Source organism: Chiloscyllium plagiosum, chromosome 37 (assembly GCF_004010195.1).
Source record: "Chiloscyllium plagiosum isolate BGI_BamShark_2017 chromosome 37, ASM401019v2, whole genome shotgun sequence".
Classification (NCBI taxonomy): Eukaryota; Metazoa; Chordata; class Chondrichthyes; order Orectolobiformes; family Hemiscylliidae; genus Chiloscyllium; species Chiloscyllium plagiosum.
Genome location: NC_057746.1, coordinates 17,688,380 through 17,709,714, shown reverse-complemented (window position 1 = coordinate 17,709,714; position 21,335 = coordinate 17,688,380). Strand labels below are relative to the sequence as shown.

At 41.4% G+C, this 21,335-nt stretch overlaps 1 protein-coding gene across 2 annotated transcripts in view; it reads right to left on the bottom strand.

Moving 5' to 3' along the window:
- The window catches only part of LOC122541325 (complement C4-A-like), a 155,384-nt gene that overhangs the window by 124,409 nt on the left and 9,640 nt on the right, over positions 1 to 21,335 (bottom strand). For both annotated transcript variants that reach the window (XM_043677991.1, XM_043677992.1), the window contains exons 5-11: positions 20,371 to 20,456; positions 18,263 to 18,345; positions 16,625 to 16,712; positions 13,348 to 13,453; positions 10,265 to 10,394; positions 5,853 to 5,968; positions 4,601 to 4,747 (exon numbers count right to left, since the gene is read on the bottom strand). In XM_043677991.1, the coding sequence (XP_043533926.1) occupies positions 4,601 to 4,747; positions 5,853 to 5,968; positions 10,265 to 10,394; positions 13,348 to 13,453; positions 16,625 to 16,712; positions 18,263 to 18,345; positions 20,371 to 20,456 (756 nt within the window). The remainder of the gene's footprint in view (positions 1 to 4,600; positions 4,748 to 5,852; positions 5,969 to 10,264; positions 10,395 to 13,347; positions 13,454 to 16,624; positions 16,713 to 18,262; positions 18,346 to 20,370; positions 20,457 to 21,335) is intronic.

Sequence of the window (21,335 nt, the reverse complement as noted above, 5' to 3'; positions counted from 1 at the left end):
GGTCTATCCTTTCCATCACTATTTTAATCTAATGGAATTATGGTCGCTGGCCCCAAAGTGCTCCCCCATTGACACCTCAGTCATCTGCCCTGCCTTATTTCCCAACAGTAGGTCTAGTTTTGCACTTTCTCTAGTCGGTACATCCACATACTGAATCAGAAAATTTTTCCTTGTACACCCTTAAAAAATTCCCCTCTGTCTAAACCCTTAACACTACGGCAGTCCCAGTATATGTTTGGAAAGTTAACATCCCCTACCATAATCACCCTATTATTTTTACAGATAACTGAGATCTCCTTACAAATTTGTTTCTCAATTCCTGACTATTAGAAGGTCTATAATATAATCCCAATAAGGTGATCCTCCCTTTCTTATTTCTCAGTTCCACCCAAATAACTTCCCTGGATATATTTCTAGCAATATCTTCCCTCAGTACAGCTGTAATGCTATCCCTTATCAAAGACACCACTCCCCCTCCTCTCCTTCCTCTCTTTCTTTCTTTCCTGTAGCATTTATATCCTGGAACATCAAGCTGTCAGTCCTGCCCATCCCTGAGCCATGTTTCTATAATTGTTATGATATCCCAGTCCCATGTTCCTAACCATGTCCTGAGTTCATCTACCTTCCCTGTTAGGCCCCTTGCATTGAAATATATGCAGTTTAATTTATTAGTCCTACCTTGTCCCTGCCTGCCCTGACTGTTGACTCACTTCTGTTCTCAACTGTACCAGTCTCAGATTGATCTCTTTCCTCACTATCCCCCGGGTCCCACACCACCCTCCCACCTTACTAGTTTAAATCCTCCCCAGCAGCTCCAGCAAACTTCCCTGCCAGCATATTAGTCCCCTTCCAATTTAAGTGCAATCCGTCCTTCTTGTTCAGGTCACTTCTACCCTGAAAGAGATCCACTGATCCAAAAATGTGAATCCTTCTCCCATACACCAGCTCCTCAGCCATGCATTCTTCTGCTCTATCCTCCTATTCTTGCCCTCATTAGCTAGTAGCACCGAGAGTAATCCAGATATTACTACTCTCGAGGACCTCCTTTTAAAACGACTGCTTAGCTCTCTGTAATCTCCCTTTAGACTCTCATTTTTTTCCCTTCCTATGTAGTTGGTTCCAATGTTGATAATGACCTCTTGCTGGCCCCTCTCCCCCGTGAGAACATTCTGCACTCTCTCTGAGGCATCCTTGATCCTGGCACCAGGGAAGCAACATGCCATTCTGCTTTATCGCTGCTGGCCACAGAAACGTCTATCAGTACCTCGGACTACAGAATCCCCTAACACAATTGATCTCTTGGAACCCAACGTACTCCTCGTTGCAGTAGAGCCAGTCTCAATACCAGAAACTTGGCTGCTCGAGGTACGTTCCCCTGAGAATCTATCCCCCCCTACATTTTCCAAAACAGCATACCTATTTGAAATGGGTATAGCCACAAATGGACTCCTGCATTAGCTGCCTACCTCTCTTACCCTTCCTGGAGTTAACCCATCTCTGTGACTGTATCTGAAATTTTCCTCCCTTCCTATAACTGACATCCATCACATACTGTTGCTGTTGCAAATTCCTCATCGCCTCTGTCTCTCCAACCGATCCATTCGATCTGATAAGATCCATATCCAACAGCATTTACGGCAGATATAACCCACAGTAACCCTTAAACTCTCTTTAAACTCCCACATCTGACAAGAAACACATTTCACTCTACTAAAGGGCATTTTTGCTTCTTCACAATCTACAGACCCAGAAAATAACATCGTCTTATTCCTCTACAAACACTGCCCCAGGTTAAATTAATAGTTATGGCTTATATTTTAAGTTTAATCACGAGACATAACTCCAAAAACATATAATCAAGAAATAACCCACTCTACTCAACTCACTACTGCAGACTTTCTGTAGGTCACACTTAAAATAACAATAAACCTATCTGCTTCTGCGCTGTGAACCTCGCCCAACACTTGCTACAAGATCAATTGTGAATTTCACTGTTTGTTAATTTTCCCAGATGCACTCCGATGTTCCAGCGATCCATGAATTCAAACAGCAAAGGCAGTGTCAGGTTCTTTCTTTCTCTCTCTCTTGCAATGACCTCACCATGTAACATCTGCTCTTTTACTGTGAAAATCAGGGTCAAAATTCTCGAAGTCCTTTTCTAACCGCAAGTGGGTATGTCTTGTTCACATCATTCACAGTATTCAGTCGCTCACATCATCTCAAAAGCAATTAGCATTCAGAAAATAAAAACTGTCCTACTCCTCAATACATTCCCTCCCATGAACAAGTCAGAAATGCGATTATAAACTCCAAACTTAACTTTGGTGAGGCACCTTAAGGTGACATGAACTGATCTGAAAGAGATAGAGCCTTTCTAAACATGTCCAGTTCAGACCTGAACTCAGGAATTCGGAACTGGAGTAGGCAATTCAGCCCTTCAAACCTACCCCACCATTCATTATGACCACGGCTGATCTCATCTCAGTCTCAATTCCACTCTCCACCCTGCTCTCCATAACTTTTCAGCACATTACTAATTTCAAATCTATCTCCTCCTCAAACGTACTGAATGTCCCAGGATCCACCACATTCTGAGGTTGTGCAGTCACAATTTCTCCTCAATTCTCTTTTAAATCTGCCATTCCTTCACCTGAAACACTGACGTTTCATTTCAGATAGGCCCACAAGGGAAAACATCCAAATGCTTTGCTGACTCCCTTTAGCATCTTGTGCACCTCAACTGGTTTTGTTCTCATTCTTCTAAACGGCAGTGAGTATAGATTTAAACTTCTCAATCTCTCCTTACAAAACAGGTCTTCCATCTCTGGAATTAATGTTATGAATTAATCTTCTCTAAAGTGCACTTTTCTAATCTCAATCACTAATCCAATACTTTTTAACAAGTAACAAAATAGGTGGTGTAGTGGACCTTGAAGAAAGTAATCTCAGAGTACAATGGGACCTTGATCAAATGGATTAACAGGCCAAGAAGTAGCAAGTGGAGTTTAATTTATATAAATGTGAGGTGTTACAGTTTGGTAAGGCAAACCAAGGCAGGACTGGTGCAATTAATGGTAAGGCCCTGGGGTGTAATGCTGAACAAAGAGACCCAAGAGTGCAGGTTCATAGTTCCTTGAAAGTGGAGTCATAGGTAGACAGGGTAGTGAAGGAAGCATTTCGCACACATGCCTTCATCAGTCAGTGCATTGAGTATAGGTGTTGGGAGGTCATATTGCAGCTCTAGTAGACATTGGTGCAGCCACTTTTAGAATGTTGCATTCAGTTCTGGTCTCCTTGCTATAGAAAAGGAGGTGTTAAGTTTCAAAGGATTCAGAAAAGATTTATAAGGATGCTGCCAGCATTGAAGGGTTTGAGCTACAGAGAAATTCATAGGGTCATAGAGATTAACAGTACAGAAACAGATTCTTCGGTCCAACTCAGCCATGCTGACCAGATTTCCTAAATTAATCTCGTGGCTGAATAAGTTAGAACAAGCTTTTCCTTGGGGCATTGACGGCTTAGGGGTGGCCTTATAGATGTTTATAAAGTCATGACGAGCACGGATAGGGTCAATAGCCAAGGTCTTTAAGGCAGGGTCACGGAGTACAAGACTAGAGGGCAGAGGTTTAAGGTGAGAGGGGAAATATTTTAAAAAAACCTGAGGGGTAACTTTTCACGCAGGGGGTGGTACATGTATGGAATGAGCTGCTAGAGGAAGTGGTGGAGGCTGGTACAATTACAACATTTAAAAGACATCTGGATGGGTAGATGAATAGGAAGGGTTTAGAGGGATATGAGCCAAATGCTGCCAATTGGGACTGGATCAGTTTAGGACATCTGTGTATTGGACAGAGTGTCTGTTTCTGTGTTGTGTAGCTCTATGACTCTTTACTTTTAAGGGAAAGAATGGCTAGCGCTTGATACACCGGGGCAAAATTGCCCAGATGTGGCATTGACTGGAGGGCGTGAGGCATGTTTAGCTGCTGACAGTTGCTGGTGTTGGTGGCAGTGACAGCCTTCCAGTCCTTTAGAGGTTGTAAAGGCAGCTAGCTTGGGGCAGGGACAGAGATGGTACAAAAGGTTTACCATGGGAATAACACGAGAATGAAAGCACTGAGTTTATCCAATGTTCTGGATAGTGGTTTCAAGATGTAATGTTGAATAGCAGACGTGAATCTCATCTTACCACTGCGTGGACAGCTAAGTGAGAAGAGAATAATAATAAAGTAACTTATATTTGGCAAGGTGAGGTAAAAGGGGGTGGGTGATAGCATTGATAGCGGACTGTGTGCCATTCGAAGGGAGTACTGTGAAGATCCTGAACTATCTACTCGCCATCTAGCTAAGTGAATTAACTTTTCCCACCTGTGGAGAAACAATTTGACAACAAAGTTATAAGTTTCACCATAACTCCGTTTTTGATGCAAATAAGCCACATTGCCGATCTATGATGAAGAGCTAAGTATTCTTTGGAAATGCCAGCCTGAACATTTTTGTTGGTGGCAGGTTCATTCGGAATACGTTTTCCCACCACACAGTGACACATTTCACTGAATGAATGCAAACATTGTGAGGATAAAGTAGAGACATTCACTCTCACCTTAATGTTAAAAGAATCTGCATTGTAACTTAGGCTTTGTTTGATAAACTCGATCTGGCCGTTTTCCATTGTAATACTTGATGTTTCTCCTTCCAGCTTAACAGGAACACCCGAGGCAGGAGATCCATCAGGATATGTAACCTTGGCCTGCAACAATGAAACAACCACCAGGACAGCATCACTCAGCTGCTCAGTAACTGATTTAGGAATTTGTCTTCACTGACTACTGACCCAGCTTGATTTATTTCCCTCTCCTGATGTTCCATTAAGTTGCTGTCACACCCTGGAACGGGGCCCGCATCAACTGTGGGAGAAAGTGAGGACTGCAGATGCTGGAGATCGGAGTCGAACGTGTGGTGCTGGAAAAGCACAGCAGGTCAGGCAGCATCCGAGGAGAAGGAGAATCGTTATTTCGGGCACAAGCCCTTCATATTAATTCTGATGATGGGCTTATGCCTGAAACGTTGATTGTCCTGCTCCTCAGACGCTGCCTGACCTGCTGTGCTTTTCCAGCACCACACTCTTGACCTCCATCAATTGTGCAAGTTACTGATAAAATGCTGAGTGCGGCATCTGGAGGAGCTAAACTTTGAGACACCTGCTGTGACATCTGCTGGAAACATACAAAAACTGAAAACTGGTGCCAATCCTTGTCTCGGCCAGGCGTAATTGCTGGAAATGTATTTTCAACTCGAGTACGCAGGTCCAGAGAGAGGAATAACACTGACCGATTGCCAATTTGGTTGATTTGTCTCCTTCCCTAGGTCATGCCAGACTTTGTTCTTCCCATTAACAGTCATGAACATCCACTACCTGCACACTTGACAGTCAAAATACTATCTCCTTTCAAGTCTAATTGTGTTTAATCAGAATAGGCCCGTAATAAATGTGCTCCTTTGTTCTCTAATAATGTATAAAAAGGTGGTGAAAGCCCATCCTTGCTCTACTCATGATATTCATGTTTAATTTAATGCCTAAAAGTAAATTGACAAACTATTTGCAGTCGGTGAATAGCAAATAATAATTTTATGGTACATTATATGTTATGCACGTAACATTCAAATTGTCATGAACTGTGCATTACACATAGAGATATGATCCATGTTGATTTTAGTTGTGGCAGGTTTCCACATGTTTGGTTTCTACCTGTTATTTTGATTACATTATTGCCTAAGAATTGCAGATGTGAATAAAGAGTTCCATTGTACAAGGCCAGTTCTGAGCAGTTTCATGCCACCATGTCCATACTTACCAGCACATAGAATGGAAACCGTGGTATAAAGTAGTTGCTTGTTCTTGATAAATCAATTACGTATGGTGAGGAAACAATCTTGATGTTTTTGAGTTCAGTCTCTTCCATTTCCCCACCTGAAAGGATGTATTAAATATATCTTGTTTTACTATGTTCTAATTATTATTCAATTACACACTCTGCAACTTTTGAGGGGGGAGTATAATTGATGCAGTGTTAATAATTAATATGATTCAAAGGGAAACTTCATAGGATTCTTTCTCTCTCTGTGTGAATGGAGTGGGCAATACAGAATAACATCGAGTCATGATTCTGCTGAATTTTTACAGTCTTCCTTTCCAGTAGCACACAGTCTACCGGTACATCTATTGTTCTATCTATCCATCTGTGGCAGATGGCAGAACTTAAATTTAATTAATAAAATCTGAAAAAAATAAAGCTAGACTGATTATGACTGTTAACTGTTTTAAAACCAATCTCAGGACAGACAATGTTGTCAGATGGGGACCAAACTTAGTCCTGGGATGCTGGAACTGTCCTATGAACAGACATTGGGCAATTTGGGCCTGTATTCTTTTAAGAATTAAAGGTGCTCTCATGGAAACTTTCGAAGTACTTAAATGGATAGGCAGGGTAGTTACAGGTAAGACTTTTCCCATGGTTTGGGAGTCTGGAAACAAGGAGTCACAATTTTAAAATTAAGGCAATACCATAAGAAATGGGGTGTTTTTTTAAACTCAGAATCTTTGGAAAATATGAGCCCAAATGACAGTGAAGTCTCAGTCAGTCAGTGTAACATTTTGAAAGGTTAACAATTTTGTTTGATGTAAAGGTTTAATGGGATGGTGCTGGGGATCCTAAAGCTGTTGGAGTGTTCTGTCAACCATGATTGTTTGTTGGCTGAATGGCCTACATCTGTTCCAATGTTGCTACCGGCTGTATCTTCCTGATGGATCTTGGAAAGAAGATCCTTTTTTTTTGGAAACATACTGATCCCAAAAGTTCTCTTGTACACATTTCTGGAGCTGCTCCCCATCTCCACTTTGTCATTTGCACTGCTACTTTCCCTGTCTGCTCTAGAAGAACTGGAGTTATTAACACCGTGATAAATGCACTTGCATTTTGCAGTGACTTTCCTGAAAAGTTGATCTTCCTAATTCTGCTCACTCTTTAGTGGCCTATTGGTTACATGCAAAAGTGCAACATTGATCTGTCATTCAATATCTGTCAGCCAAATACATACCTTTAAAGCTCTTACATCAGTGCTGTAGCAATACTTCTGAGAAATATTGACAGCACCTCCTTGATTTGTTTCCCTATTTGTCCTGAATATAGTCTCACAAGTGATATTAAATATGCCTTTGTCCTCTTGCTTGAAGCCAGGAATTGGTGCCACTCCATCATCATTGCATTAACTTGAGTTCATATCATGGCAAATTTAATGTACTGCCCATCAACTCACATGCTCTGCAAATCTGTCTTTGTGGACATTAGATTTCTTCCCTGTCTGCCGCCTACTATTCCTTCTCTGACCTCTATGCTTATGTGCGAGTCTATGATTCTAGTGAATCACAGCGCAAACTGGAGGAACGACATCTTACCTTCAGATTAAGCACTTGACAGCCTTCTGGACTTAAGACACAATGTGAACCAACTCCAATTTCTTCCCTTTCTTTTAGGTTGTTACGTTCTGTTATCACGTCCTCTCTCCTTATCCCCACCCCAGTGGCTGTAGGCCATTGAGCCAGAGATTTATGCAGCACGGAGGCAAAAATTAAGGCATACCATGCCGACCAAAACGTCCACCCATGCAATCCCCATTTCCCTGCACTTGGCTCATACCCTTCTAAACCTTATCTATCCAAGTTTTTGCCCAACTGCCTTTTAAATGTTAACATACCTGCCTCAACCACTTCCTTTGGCAGCTCATTCCATATGTGTACCACCTTCTATGTAAAAAAATTGCTCCCCAGCTTCCCTTTTCTTCTTTCCCCTTGAACCTTAAACTGATGCCCTCTAGTCCTCAATTCCCCAATGACTGAGTGCATTCACCTAACCCATGCCTTTCATGATCTTAAACACTCCTATAAGATTCCCCCCCGCCCCCAGTCTCCTACGCTCTAAAGAAAAAGTCCTAGCTTATCCAACCTCTCCCAATAACTCAGACACTCGAGTTCTGACAATGTGCTTGCAAATTTCTTCTGCACTCTTTCCAGTTTAATAACATCCTTCGTATAACAAGGTGACTAAAACTGAACACAATGCTCCAAGTGCAGCCTCACCAACGTCCTGTACAACTGTAACATAACTTCTCAATTTCTATACTCAATGTCATGACTGATGAAGGCCAGTGTGCTAAAAGCTGCCTTCACTGCCCTGTCTACCTGTGACTCCACTTTCAGATAACCGTGCACCTGAAATCCAAGGTCCCACTGTTACACTACACTCCTTACACACTACCACTCACCATGAAACCCCGACCTTGATTTGACTTTCCAAAATGCAAGCCCTCTCATTTATCTATATTAAGCCCCATTTCCCATTTCTCGGACAACTTCAATATTATGTCATTTCAAGTGCCCATCCATGTGCTTTATAAAGTTCCCTCTCCCAGAAACATATGAATCCCTATTGTCAACCTGATTATTGAGTCTTCCTGAATGCTGCACTTCCAAAACTTAGCATTCAAACGAATTAGCCAAATATACAGGATGTTGGAATGTCATAGAGTCATAGTGATGTACAGCATGGAAATAGACCCTTCGGTCCAACCCATCCATGCCGACCAGATATCCCAACCCAATCTAGTCCCACCTGCCAGCAGTCAGTCCATATACCTCCAAACCCTTCCTATTCATATACCCATCCAATTGCCTTTTAAATGTTGCAATTGTACCAGCCTCCACCACTTCCTGTGGCAGCTCATTCCATACACGTACCACCGTCTGTGTGAAAACATTGCCCCTTAGGTCTCTTATATATCTTTCCCCTCTCACCCAAAACCTATGCCCTCTAGTTCTGGACTCCCCCAACCCCAGGGAAAAGACTTTGTCTATTTATCCTATCCATACATCTTATAATTTTGTAAACCACTATAAGGTCACCCCTCAGCCTCCGACACTCCAGGGAAAGCAGCCCCAGCCTGTTCAGCCTCTCCTTATAGCTCAAATCCTCCAACCCTGGCAACATCCTTACAAATCTTTTCTGAACCCTTTCAAGTTTCACAACATCTTTCTGATAGGAAGGAGACCAGAAATGCACGCAATATTCCAACACTGGCCTAACCAATATCCTGTACAGCTGCAACATGACCTCCCAACTCCTGTACTCGGTACTCTGACCAATAAAGGAAAGCATACCAAACGCCTTCTTCACTATCCTATCTGCCTGAGACTCCACTTTCAAGGAGCTATGAACCTGCACTCCAAGGTTCCAAAGTCTCTTTGTTCAGCAACACTCCCTAGGACCTTGCCATTAAGTGTATAAGTCCTGCTATGATTTGCTTTCCCTCACATTTAACTGAATTAGACTTCATCTGCCACTTCTCAGCCCATTGGCCCATCTGATCAAGATCCTGATGTAATCTGAGGTAAACTTCTTCACTGTCCACTAAACCTCCAATTTTGGTATCATCTGCAAACTTACTAACCATACCCCTTGTGCTCACATCCAAATCATTAATGTAAATGACAAAAAAGTAGAGGTCCCAGCACCGATCCTTGTGGCACTCCATTGGTCACAGGCCTCCAGTCTGAAAAACAACCCTCTGTCTTCTATCTTTGAGCCAGTTCTGTATCCAAATGGCTAGTTCTCCCTGTATTCCATGAGATCTAACCTTGCTCACCAGTGCCCCATGGGGAACCTTGTCAAACACCTTACTGAAGTCCATATAGATCACATCTACTGCTCTGCCCTCATCAATCCTCTTTGTTACCTCTTTAAAAAACCCAACCAAGTTGGTGCAACATGATTTCCCATGCACAAAGCCATGTTGACTCACCCTAATCAGTCCTTGCCTTTCCAAATACATGTATGTCCTGTCTCTCAGGATTCCCTCCAACAACTTGCCCACCACTGACATCAGGCTCACTGGTCTACAGTTCCCTCGCTTGTCCTTACCATCCTCCTTCATCAATGGCACCACGTTAGCCAACCTCCAGTCTTCCGACAGCTCACCTGTGATTATTGATGATACAAATATCTCAACAAGAGGCCCAGCAATCACTTTCCTAACTTCCCACAGAGTTCTAGGGTACACCTGATCTGGTCCTGGGGATTTATCCACCTTTATGAGTGACAGAACATCGACTAGTAATCAGTGGATAAGTATGATATAATATGGTGTGCATTATCTTTGTCCATAACTGGAAAATGATGATGAAAACAGATAGAGCTATGATGAGCTAACTTACTGGCTGTTTCTAAAACTGTTACTGCCATATAGAGATGGTACCCAACAAAGCCATTCATTTTTCCCAATGTTTTGAGTTTTGTTTCCAGATCTGCAGTTGTCAGTGAAGATGCGGCTGATCCACGTTTGATCTAGAAATGAGCAACAATATTCATGTTTTTAGTTTATGCTTCAGAGCATTCATTTTACCTCACCTTCCCCTTTTATGCCTTTGACTAACTGATTTATGTTGCAATTTCTACAGTGTATAACTGAGGATATGAAGCCACACTGGTTACTAATGCACATTATGTGGAGGTGCTGGCATTGAACTGGGGTAAAAATCACACTGCACCAGGTTATAGTCCAACAGGTTTACAGTATTTGGAAGCACTAGCTTTCCAAGCACTGGTTCTTCATCAGGTAGCTGTGGAGCAGGACCATAAGACACAGAATTTAGAGCAAAAAAAGTTAAAGTGGTCATGCAACTGAAATGATATATTGAACAAACCTAGATTGCTGTTAAACCTTTCATCTTTTAGAATGAGTTGCATGTTTCAGTTCATTAATATGTAAATCCCAGGACTTCTTTCAAGTCACATTCTCGAGATAACTTAAGGTTTTATAAAAAAAGGTGACATCTCAGCTCAGATGATGTCGCATTGTATGAGGTTTGAGTCTGTCTGTATCCCAATCTTAAACCAGACTCATTCTGTTTACAATTGCAATTGTAATTGCAGATACAGTACATTTTATTTTGTTCAGAAATCACACAATCTGCAGGCAGTCAATCCATGTAACATTTTATAAATTCCTACTTTGGAAATAGAACTAGTCTGACTCAAGACTGGGATACAGACTCTAACTTCACACTTTTAACACATTATCTGACCTAAGATGTCACCTTTTTGTTATAAAACCTTAAGTTATCTTGAGAATGTGACTTGAAAGATGTTCTGGGATTTACATATTAGAGAACTAAAACCTGGAAACCATTCTAAAAGATGAAAGACTTAACAGCAATCTAGGTTTGTTCAATATATTCTTTCAGTTGCATGACACTGTGATCTTTTGCGATAAATTTTGTTTCTTATGATCCTACTTCACAGCTGCTTGATGAAGGAGCAGTGCTCCAAAATTAGTGCTTCTAAATAAACCTGTTGAACTGTAACCTGGTGTTGTGTGATTACTCATACACAATAATGCACTAAATCATGTGTTGGGTATGAAATAGCACCGAGTTTGCAAGGGAAAGGGAACACATTACTTACTTTCATTGAAGTCAACTGAATGAAGCATCTGTCAGTGTCTATAATGGGTGTTCAGTCATTTATCTTTTGTCACAACCTTGCACACATGTCCAAACCATTGTATTTATAGAGTCATAGAGATGTAGAGCATGGAAACAGAGCACATGCCACCCTTTCTGTGAAAACCTTGCCCCTTAGGTCTCTTTCTCCTCTCACTCTAAAACCTATGCCCTCTAGTTCTGGGTTCCCCCAACCCCAGGGAAAAGACTTTGCCTATTTACCCTATCCATTCCCCTCATAATTTTGTAAACCTCTAACCCAATAGAAGCATTTCTGATTTGGTGTATTATTGTCGTATGTCCCGAAGTACAGTGAAACGTTTTGTTTTGTGTGCAGTGCAGGCTGACCATACCACACAAAGTACAGTAGGGTAATAGAACAGAGTGTGTAAAAAAATGTTACAGCGCAGAGAAGGTGAACAAACAGCAAGCTCAATATTAAATTTACATTTATTGGGTTCCATTCAGAAATCAAATAACGGCAGGGAAGAAGCTGTTCTTGAATCTGTTGCTGTGTGTGTTTCAGCTTTTGTATCTTCTGCCTGATGTAAGAGGCTGGAAGAGATTATAACCGTGGGTGGGAGGGGTCTTTGATGATGCTGGATGCCTTCCCGAGGCAGGGGGCTGTATAGATGGAGTCAATGGATGAAAGGTTGACTTGTGTGATGGACTGAGCTGTGTTCACAACTCCTTGTAGTTTCTTACAGCCATGGCTTTCCAAGCCGTGATGAATCCAGAGAATATTTTCTATGGTAAATCTATAAAACTCTCAAATTACTTCTCTGGAGCATCTTAAAGCGAAGCATGTAACAGAGCCAAATAGGCCAAAGTTAGGTGAGAGTCGAAGAGGAAGAGGAATCAGCTCAGAGATCCCAGTGTTGTGGAGTTGGAAGTGGTGACAGAATGATGGTGGCTTCAGGTGATGGAGGGGTTTGCAAACAAGGGTCTGGATTTTACTAGCACTCGCTCGAGCAAGAGCCAGAATAGGTGAGAACCCACAGGGATGAGATGAGCTGAGAGAAATTTAGACGTGGGCTTAGGATGTCTTCAAACTTATGCAAAGTGGGATGGTGCAGACTGCAATAAGACAAATGGATTTTCAGGTAACAAAGGCAGAAATGAAGGAGTTTGGTAGTTGAAAAGCTGACGCAGGGTTGAAGTGACAACAAACATTGTGTCATGAAACTGACTGCCGCTTCAATGGGAACAATGAGCAGAGTCATAGAGATGTACAGCACAGAAGCAGACCCTTTGGTCCAACTCGTCCATGCTGACCAGATATCCCAACCCAATCTAGTCCCACCTGCCAGCACCCGGCCCATATCTCTCCAAACCCTTCCTATTCATATACCCATCCAGATCCCTTTTAAATGTTGCAATCGTACTAGCCTCCACCACTTCCTGTGGCAGCTCATTCCATACATGTAGCACCATCTGCGTGAAAACATTGCCCCTTAGGTCTCTTATATATCTTTCCCCTCTCACCCAAAACCTATGCCCTCTAGTTCTGGACTACCTCATCCCAGGGAAGAGACTTTGTCTATTTATCCTATCCATGCCCCTCGTGATTTTCTAAACATATAGAAGGTCACCCCTCAGCCTCCAATGCTCCAGGGAAAACAGCCCCAGCCTGTTCAGCCTCTCCCTATAGCACAAATCCTCCAACCCTGGCAACATCCTTGTAAATATTTTCTGAACCCTTTCAAGTTTCACAACATCTTAATTTGGGATTTCTGCTGTTTATGCAAAGCTTCTCATTGGTCAGTGACATTCTTTGAAGGTGGGAACTTTCTCACCTGCAATTGCTGTTCTAGGCCCCGAATATAGGTGTGATTCTTCATGTTGTCAATAATTCCGAATCTCACATAAGCCATTCCTTCCACCGCCTTGCCATATGTATGTCTTTAATAAATAATCAACAGGGAGATGTACTGAGTGAAAATAAAAACTCTATTCCTATGGAGAAAAAGACGATCACAGGAACAGGAGTAGGCCATTCAGCCCCTTGAGCCTGTTCCACAACCTGACTCCATATGGAGTCTTTGGCCCATATCCCTTCATACCTGTTCTTGTTATAAAAATTATCCATAACCATTTTGAAATTAAGAACTGATCCAAGAGCAACTGCTGTTTGTGGAAGAGAGTTCCAAACCTCTACCACCTTTGGTGTATAGAAGTGCTTCTTCTGAACGGTCTGGCCCTAGTTCTCAGAATATGTACCTTAGTTGTAGAATCCCCAACCAGTGGAAACATTTTATCTTTGTCTACCTGTTTTTTCCAGTTAATATCTTGAAAACATCTTTCCGACCACCTTTAACCTTCTAAATTCTAAAGAAAATAGGCTTAATTTGTATCATATCTTCTCACAACTTAACTTCTGAAGACCGAGTATCATTCTTGTAAATCCATGCTATACTCCCTCCAAGACCAATATATGCTCCCTCAGGATTCTAACAACTCAGTTGTTTTAGATCAGACTGTTGCCTCCGCCTCCGTCTCGCCTAACTCCCGAGTAGGAGAGGAATAAGCAATATGAATCAGTTTCCAAATAACTCAACATTTCATTGATCAGTTATACGAGGGAACAATGCAACATTAAAATATCATTATATAGAATTTAGAGTCCTCTCAAAATCCATCAGCTGGGAGTAGGACCACTGCACTTGTTAAATGCTTCAAACTGATCAATACTTTATATTTGGCCACCAAAACATGTGGACCCAAATCTCTTATCGAGTCCTAGAGATGTACATCACGGAAACAGACCCATCGGTCTAACTTGTTCATGCCTACCAGATATTCTAAATTAATCTCATCCCATTTCCCAGCATTTGGCCCATAACCCTCTGAACGCTTCCAATTCATATACCCATCCAGATGCCTTTTAAAAGATGGAAATGTGCCAGCCTCCATCACTTCCTCTAGTAGTTCATTCCATAGACGCATCACCCTCTGCATGAAAATGTTGCCCCGTAGGTCCCTTTTAAATTTTTCCCCTCTCACCCTAAACCTATGCCCTCTAGTTTTGGACTCCCCCACCCCAGGGAAAAGACTTTGCCTATTGCCCCCATCCATGCCCCTCAAGATTTGATGAATCTCTATAAGGTCACCCCTCAGCCTCCGACGCTCCAGGGAAAACAGCCCCAGCCTGTTCAGCTTCTCCCTGTAGCTCAAACCCTCCAATCCTGGCAACATCCTTGTAAATCTTTTCTGAACCCTTTCAAGTTTCACAACATCCTTTCTTTTGGAAGGAGACCAGAATTGCGTGCAGTATTCAAAAAGTGGCTGAACCAATGTCCTGTACAGACACAACATGACCTCCCAACTCCTATACTCAGTGCTCTGACCAATTAAGAAAAGCATACCAAATACCTTCTTCACTATCCTGTCTACCTGGGACTCCACTTTCAAGGAACTATGAACTATGAACCTGCACTCCCCAGGACCTTACCATTAAGTGTATAAGTCATGCCCTGATTTGCTTTTCCAAAATGCAGCACCTCGCATGTATCTAAACTAAAGTCCGTCTGCCACTCCTCAACCCATTGGCTCATTGGATCAAGATCCCATTGTAATCTGAGGTAACCTTCTTCGCTGTCGACTAGACCTCCAACTTCGGTGTCATCTGCAAAATTACTGCTGGCACGTTCCGTATTCACATCCAAATCATTTATATAAATGATGAAAAGCAGTGGATCCAGCACCGATTCTTGTGGTACTTCACTGATCACAGGCCTACAGTCTGAAATGGAACCATCCTCCACCACCACCCTCTGTCTTCTACCTTTGAGCCAGTTCTGTACCTAAATGGTTCGTTCTCCCTGTATTCCATGAGATCTAAGCTTGCTAACCAGTCTCCCAAGGGGAATCTTGTCGAATGCCTTACTTCTTCAAAAAGCTCAACTAAGTTGAAGTGAAAATACAGAAAAAAAATGTTTGCAGCTTTTCATTAATCATTATTAAAATTAATTGAAGTGAAGTCATGTTGGCATATTCCTGGATTGTTACTCCACAGTTTTGATGTTTAAGGCTGGCTGATAGTCTATGACAAATATAAAACCAACAGAAGACATTTTTCATGTTTTCCACAGGAGTAGACATAGGTATGTGATTAAACTCACTGCAGAATATTATTTGAACCACAGACATTTGTAACCATTTGAAAATTAACTATAACTATAATATTCAGTGTCTTGAGAGTACATTAAATTGGTTGTTGGATATTAATAGATCCAACAAAAACATCTGGATAAGTACTTAAAATGCCAGGGCACGTTAGACCATGGCCCAACTGCAGGTAAATGGGATTAGTATGGTTTGGTGTTTGTTGGTTGGAATAGATATGGTGGGCTGAATTGCCTATTTCTATGTTTTATGAGATCACGAGCAGCACAGTGGCTCAGTGGTTAGCACTACTGTCTCACAGCTCCAGGGATCTAGGCTCGGTTCCAGCCTCAGGTGACTGTCTGTGTGGGGTTTGCATATTCTCCCCATGTCTGCATGGGTTTCCTCCCACAGTCCAAAAATGTGCAGTTATCAGTGAATTGACCATGCTAAATTGCCCCATAGTGTTCAGGTGCATTAGTCAGGGGTAAACATAGGGCAATGTGTCTGGATGGGTTACTCTTCAGGGTAAAAACAATGACTGCAGATGCTGGAAACCAGATTTTTGATTAATGGTGCTGGAAGAGCGCAGCAGTTCAGGCAGCATCCGAGGAGCTCTTTAGAGGGTTGGTTTGGACTTGTTGGGCTGAATGGCCTGTTTTCACACTTTTAGGGATTTTATGACTCCAACTCTATGACTTCAAAACTTCATTGATTGGCTATGCAATTCAATAGGACATCGACAAGTTAAACTCAGTTAGTTTTTTTCTCTAAGATTTAAAATAGAACTGAATTTCATAAAGTGTGAGGAAAGCGGTTCAGCACACATCAAATAATAACCATAAATAATCTTAAAGCTTAATGTTTTCAATAATCATGGAGATGAAAGCCCTACAGTACACAAACTATGCTGGAGGTGCTTGGTCATTTTAACAGGACTATTTAATTCGATCTTCATATTTGACTTACCGTGCCGAGATTTCAAATTTGAATTTATCGTTTGTTATCAGATAAAACGTATGTTCCAACGTCACCACGACCTCGAAACTGGGGAGAACTAAGAAACGTTTTTTTCTCTTTACTGAAAAATAACTTAGGAAATCCATAGCAAACAAGCATAATGGAAAAACACAGAGCTTCAGAAATGTTCACCCCAAAACTCAGAGAACACTCCAATAGTTTACATGCTTCAGTTAATATATTGCTAACACAATTATTAAGGGGTTATTGTAATATTTTGCGACCTTTCTAACTGGTCTATATATTATTAGTCATTCCAATTTGCTTCCTATTTGGTCAGTAGTCTCTGCCATGGTGGTAAATATGAAAGGTGAGTTTATTGCTAGATCCACATACGTGGGCACAATATGTTAAATTACCCTCTTTATATTATGGAATTCTATGTAATTCCCAACTTAGAACACCCAATTGTATTTCACATAAAGGTGTTTCCCTCAGCAAAAGAAAAACATATTGAAATCAATGCTACTTGCTTTTGAGCATTACATTCACAATATAAATCATACTGATCAGTTAACATTGTTCTGTAAGTTAGTCTTTATGAAACTTGACATATATAGCGTGTTCGAAATAGATTGCTAAATTTACTTTTGATCATTCATTTTTCTTGTAGTGACATCCTGCTCAAATTTCAAAGACAATAATGTTGACGCTGCTAGAGAGAGCCATACAACATGGAAACAGACCCTTCGCAATCCCAAACTGAACTAGTCCCACCTGCCTACTCCTGGCCCTTATCCCTCCAAACCTTTCCTATTCATATACAATGTCTTTTAAACATTATAACTGTGCCCATGTCCATCATTTCCTCAGTAAGTTCATTCCAAATGCAAACGACCCTCTGCACAAAAAATGTTGCCCCTCCTGTCTTTTTTTAAAATCTCTCTTCTCTGTACCTTAAAAATGTACCCCCTAGTCTTGAAATCATCTATAGTTAATTCTACATATGCCCCTCATTGCATAAGCTTCTGTAAGGTCCCTTGTGAACCTCCTAAACTCCAGTGAAAACAGTCCCAGCCTATCTAACCTTTCCTTATAACTCAAAGCTTCCCTACCTGATAATATCCTGAGAAGAGTCTTTTGAACCCTCTCCAGGGCAATAATATTCTACCTATTGTTTCAGACTATAAACTGTATGTATTGTTCTTCAACATACAATAAAAAAGGTACAGAATTACCTGGCAAAGTGGAAAGCACTAAGCCTTATTTATTTTTTAAAATCTTCATTAATTTCATGTAATTTGCGTAGTTTCAAAGGTTTGATTACAGATACCAAGCCCACGTCTGAATATTGATCTTATATTTCTTGTTAAGATGTGAAATGTTTCCATGCATTTATAACCAGCTGTTGTTTGTCTCAAATCCTGTGGGCTTTATTCCATAAGAACTCACTGTGGGAGTCAGTACCGTGCAAAAGGTATGTAGCTTTATGGATTTAGTATATAATTGGCAAAAACAAATGCCTCAGTTAACAACCCAAGGTAATTTTATGCACATTTGAATCATTCTCTTCTCCCTGCCCACATTTACTGGAACACATGATAAATGATACATGTGTCTTAAATACAAATTGTTAATGAGGGTTACCGAATTCCTTGACCTCAAATTGTGCAGATACCATGGACATCGGTGAATCCACAAACTGCGCTTCAATGCGCCAGTTGCCAGGCCTGTTGATGAAAGAACAGTATTTAGCATTTGTTTTTGTTTTATCCTCAATGATAAAACCATGAGAGAACTGTACAATATGGAAGTTCCTGGTTATACACTACTTCTGATGCCTGATTCCATTGAAGTCGAATAGACAGTGCTTATAGAATCTCTACAGTACAGAAAGGAGCCATTTGGCCAATTGGGTTTGCACTGACCCTCTGAAGAGCATCTCACCCAAACCCAGACACATGTCCCCCTACTCTATCCCTGCATTTCCCATAGCCAATCCACCTGTACACTATGGGGCAATTTAGCACAGACAATCACCTAACCTGCACACCTTTGGACTGTGGGAGGAAACTAGAGCTCCCTGTGGAAGCCCAGTAGACATGGAAAGAATGGGCGAACTCCACACAGACAGCCGCCCGATGCTGGAATTGAACCTGGGTCTCTAATGCTGTGAGTCAGCAGTGCTAACCACAGAGCAGCCGTGCCACTTTATGGGTGGAGCCATTCTCTGCTAATACCCAAACCAATTTTCCATCTATTACACTCTTGGCTGTCTTCCCCTATAGGATGTCTAACTCTTTTTAGTGATTGGAGAGCAGGTTTTCATGAACTGAAAGGTAGCTTCATAGTGCATGAACCTGTCTCCAACTGTAAAAATTAACAAAAGCTGGGGCACAAGTCAAGATTGTGATGGATGACTGCTGAGGAATGTGCTGACAATCAAGCAAACTGCTTTGTCAATATAGTAGGTCAAACCTTGCTTTTTTTTCAATTCATGGGATGTTGACATCACTGGCTGAGCTAACACTTCCTTATTTGCCCTTGGAACTGAATGGATTTCTAGGACTATGTCAAAGGGCAGTTAATAAAAAAACACATTGATGTGAGTCACATGATTGCCAGATTTGTTGAGGATGACAGATTTCCTTCCTGAAAAGAACATTAGTGAACCAGATGGATTTTTATCACAATCGTTAATGGTTTTATGGTTGCCTTTGGACTAGCTTTTTTTAAAACTTCCAAATTAGATTGAATTTAGAATTCACTATCTCTCTTGGTAGGATTAACACTAATATGTCTCAATCATGTCTCTGGGGTGGCACAGTGGTTGGCACTGCTGCCTCACAGCACCAGAGTTCCAGGTTCAATTCTAGCCTCGGGTGACTGTATGGAGATTGCACATTCTCCCCGTGTCTGCGTCGGGTGCTCCGATTTCCTCCGACAGTCCAAAGATGTGCAGCTCAGGCAAATGGCTATGCTAAAGTGCCGATAGGTGCATTAGTCAGAGGGTAGTGGGTCTGGGTGGGTTACTCTTCGGAGGGTCGGTGTGGACTGATTGGGCTGAAGGGCTTGTTTCCACACTGTAGGGAATCTAATCTAGTGAATTCCTTGTGTATTGTTGGAGCTGCAATCATCCAGGAAGTTGGACCTGATGCATCACTCGCCTGGCTTATACCTTGTAAGTGATGGACAGCTTATGGGGAAATATATGGATTTTAGTGGAGTGTTAGGTAATGGTCATTCCACTGAATGTTAAGGAATGATGTATAGATTGCCACTTGTTGGAGAGTGTCATTGCCTGGCATTTGTGAGGTATGTGCATTGCTTATCACCTGAAATGTAACCAGGTCTTGCTGCATGCAGACAAATGATCCTGCAGTATCATGAAATAACGCTGAACATTGTGAAATAATCATGAAGAGCCCAACTCTGAATTATGATGTGAGAAAGATTATTGATGATGCAGTTGAAGGTGATTGGATCTGGATTCCCTTTTCATTATTTAGATTTGGTTCTTAGCTTTCACAATTTGGTATTGAAAATGTATACGTAGTAACATTAGAATCAGTTGTTAATGTTTTCATTGATTTGCAGCCGAGGATAGCAGCTTGTTCTTTTACCTTTATCTAGCCTATTAGTCCATAATGGGCATATCATTACCAAAAACTGGCATGTGCATGTTAAAGAATTATAAAAAATAAGTAGAAAAGTTGAACAAATACAGGCACTATTGAAATATTCTTGCAACTCACTTTGCGATATCTGGAATCTTTAGCTTCTGGGTCAATCCGTATTTTGACTTCAATAAATAGCTGGGAAACTGCATACCTCTGGAGTTCTAACAGGGGAAGGTGATACATTTAATTTTAGATGTGATTACAGCTCTGGCTCTCAACATGACTCAAACTCGACAATGTTATATGGAAGTCTCTCACAGAATTGTTACAGCACAGAATGAGGTCATTCAGCCCATCGTGCCTGCACTGGTTCCGTTGCCCAAACCCCGACCTTTCCCCACATCCCTGCGGACTATTATTATCCAAATAACCATCCAATGCGCTCTTGAATCCCTCAGTCAAACCTCCTTTCTCCACAATTTCCCCGCAGTGTATTCCATGTCCGAATATCTCATTGCATGAAATATTTTTCTATTTCACAAGAACCTTTCTTTATTTGTACACTTTAAGGTGTGCTTTCTTGATTTTGTTTCTTTTATGAGCTGAAACAGTTTCTCTGTCCAACCACCTTATAATTTTGTTATTACTTATTTGGCCTCAGAGTCTGCTTCTCTGTGGTAGAATTTGCTGTCATTTCAAAGATTTCATTTTCTGACCTCAGGACATTCCTCACTGTTTACAGTTTCATCCCCTGCTCCCCTTGCTGCCAAGAATCTAGTGCATGAATCAGGAGAAACACTTCAAAACTTTCCTGAGAAGATCAAAGAGGCATGTTGTCATTCAGATCTGATGAAGAAGACTTTTTTTCAAATACCTACAGTGTGGAAACAGGCCATTCGGCCCATCAAGTCTACAACGACCTCTGAAGACAGGTTACTTTTTGAAAAATAATCTTCATGGGATCTGGACACCACTGGTAAAGCTAAATCCAGACCCATTCCCCTACATTTACTCCTGAGTAACATACCTAATCTACACACATTCCTGAGCACAATGGGCAATTTAGCATGGCCAATCCACCTACCCTGCACATCCTTAGA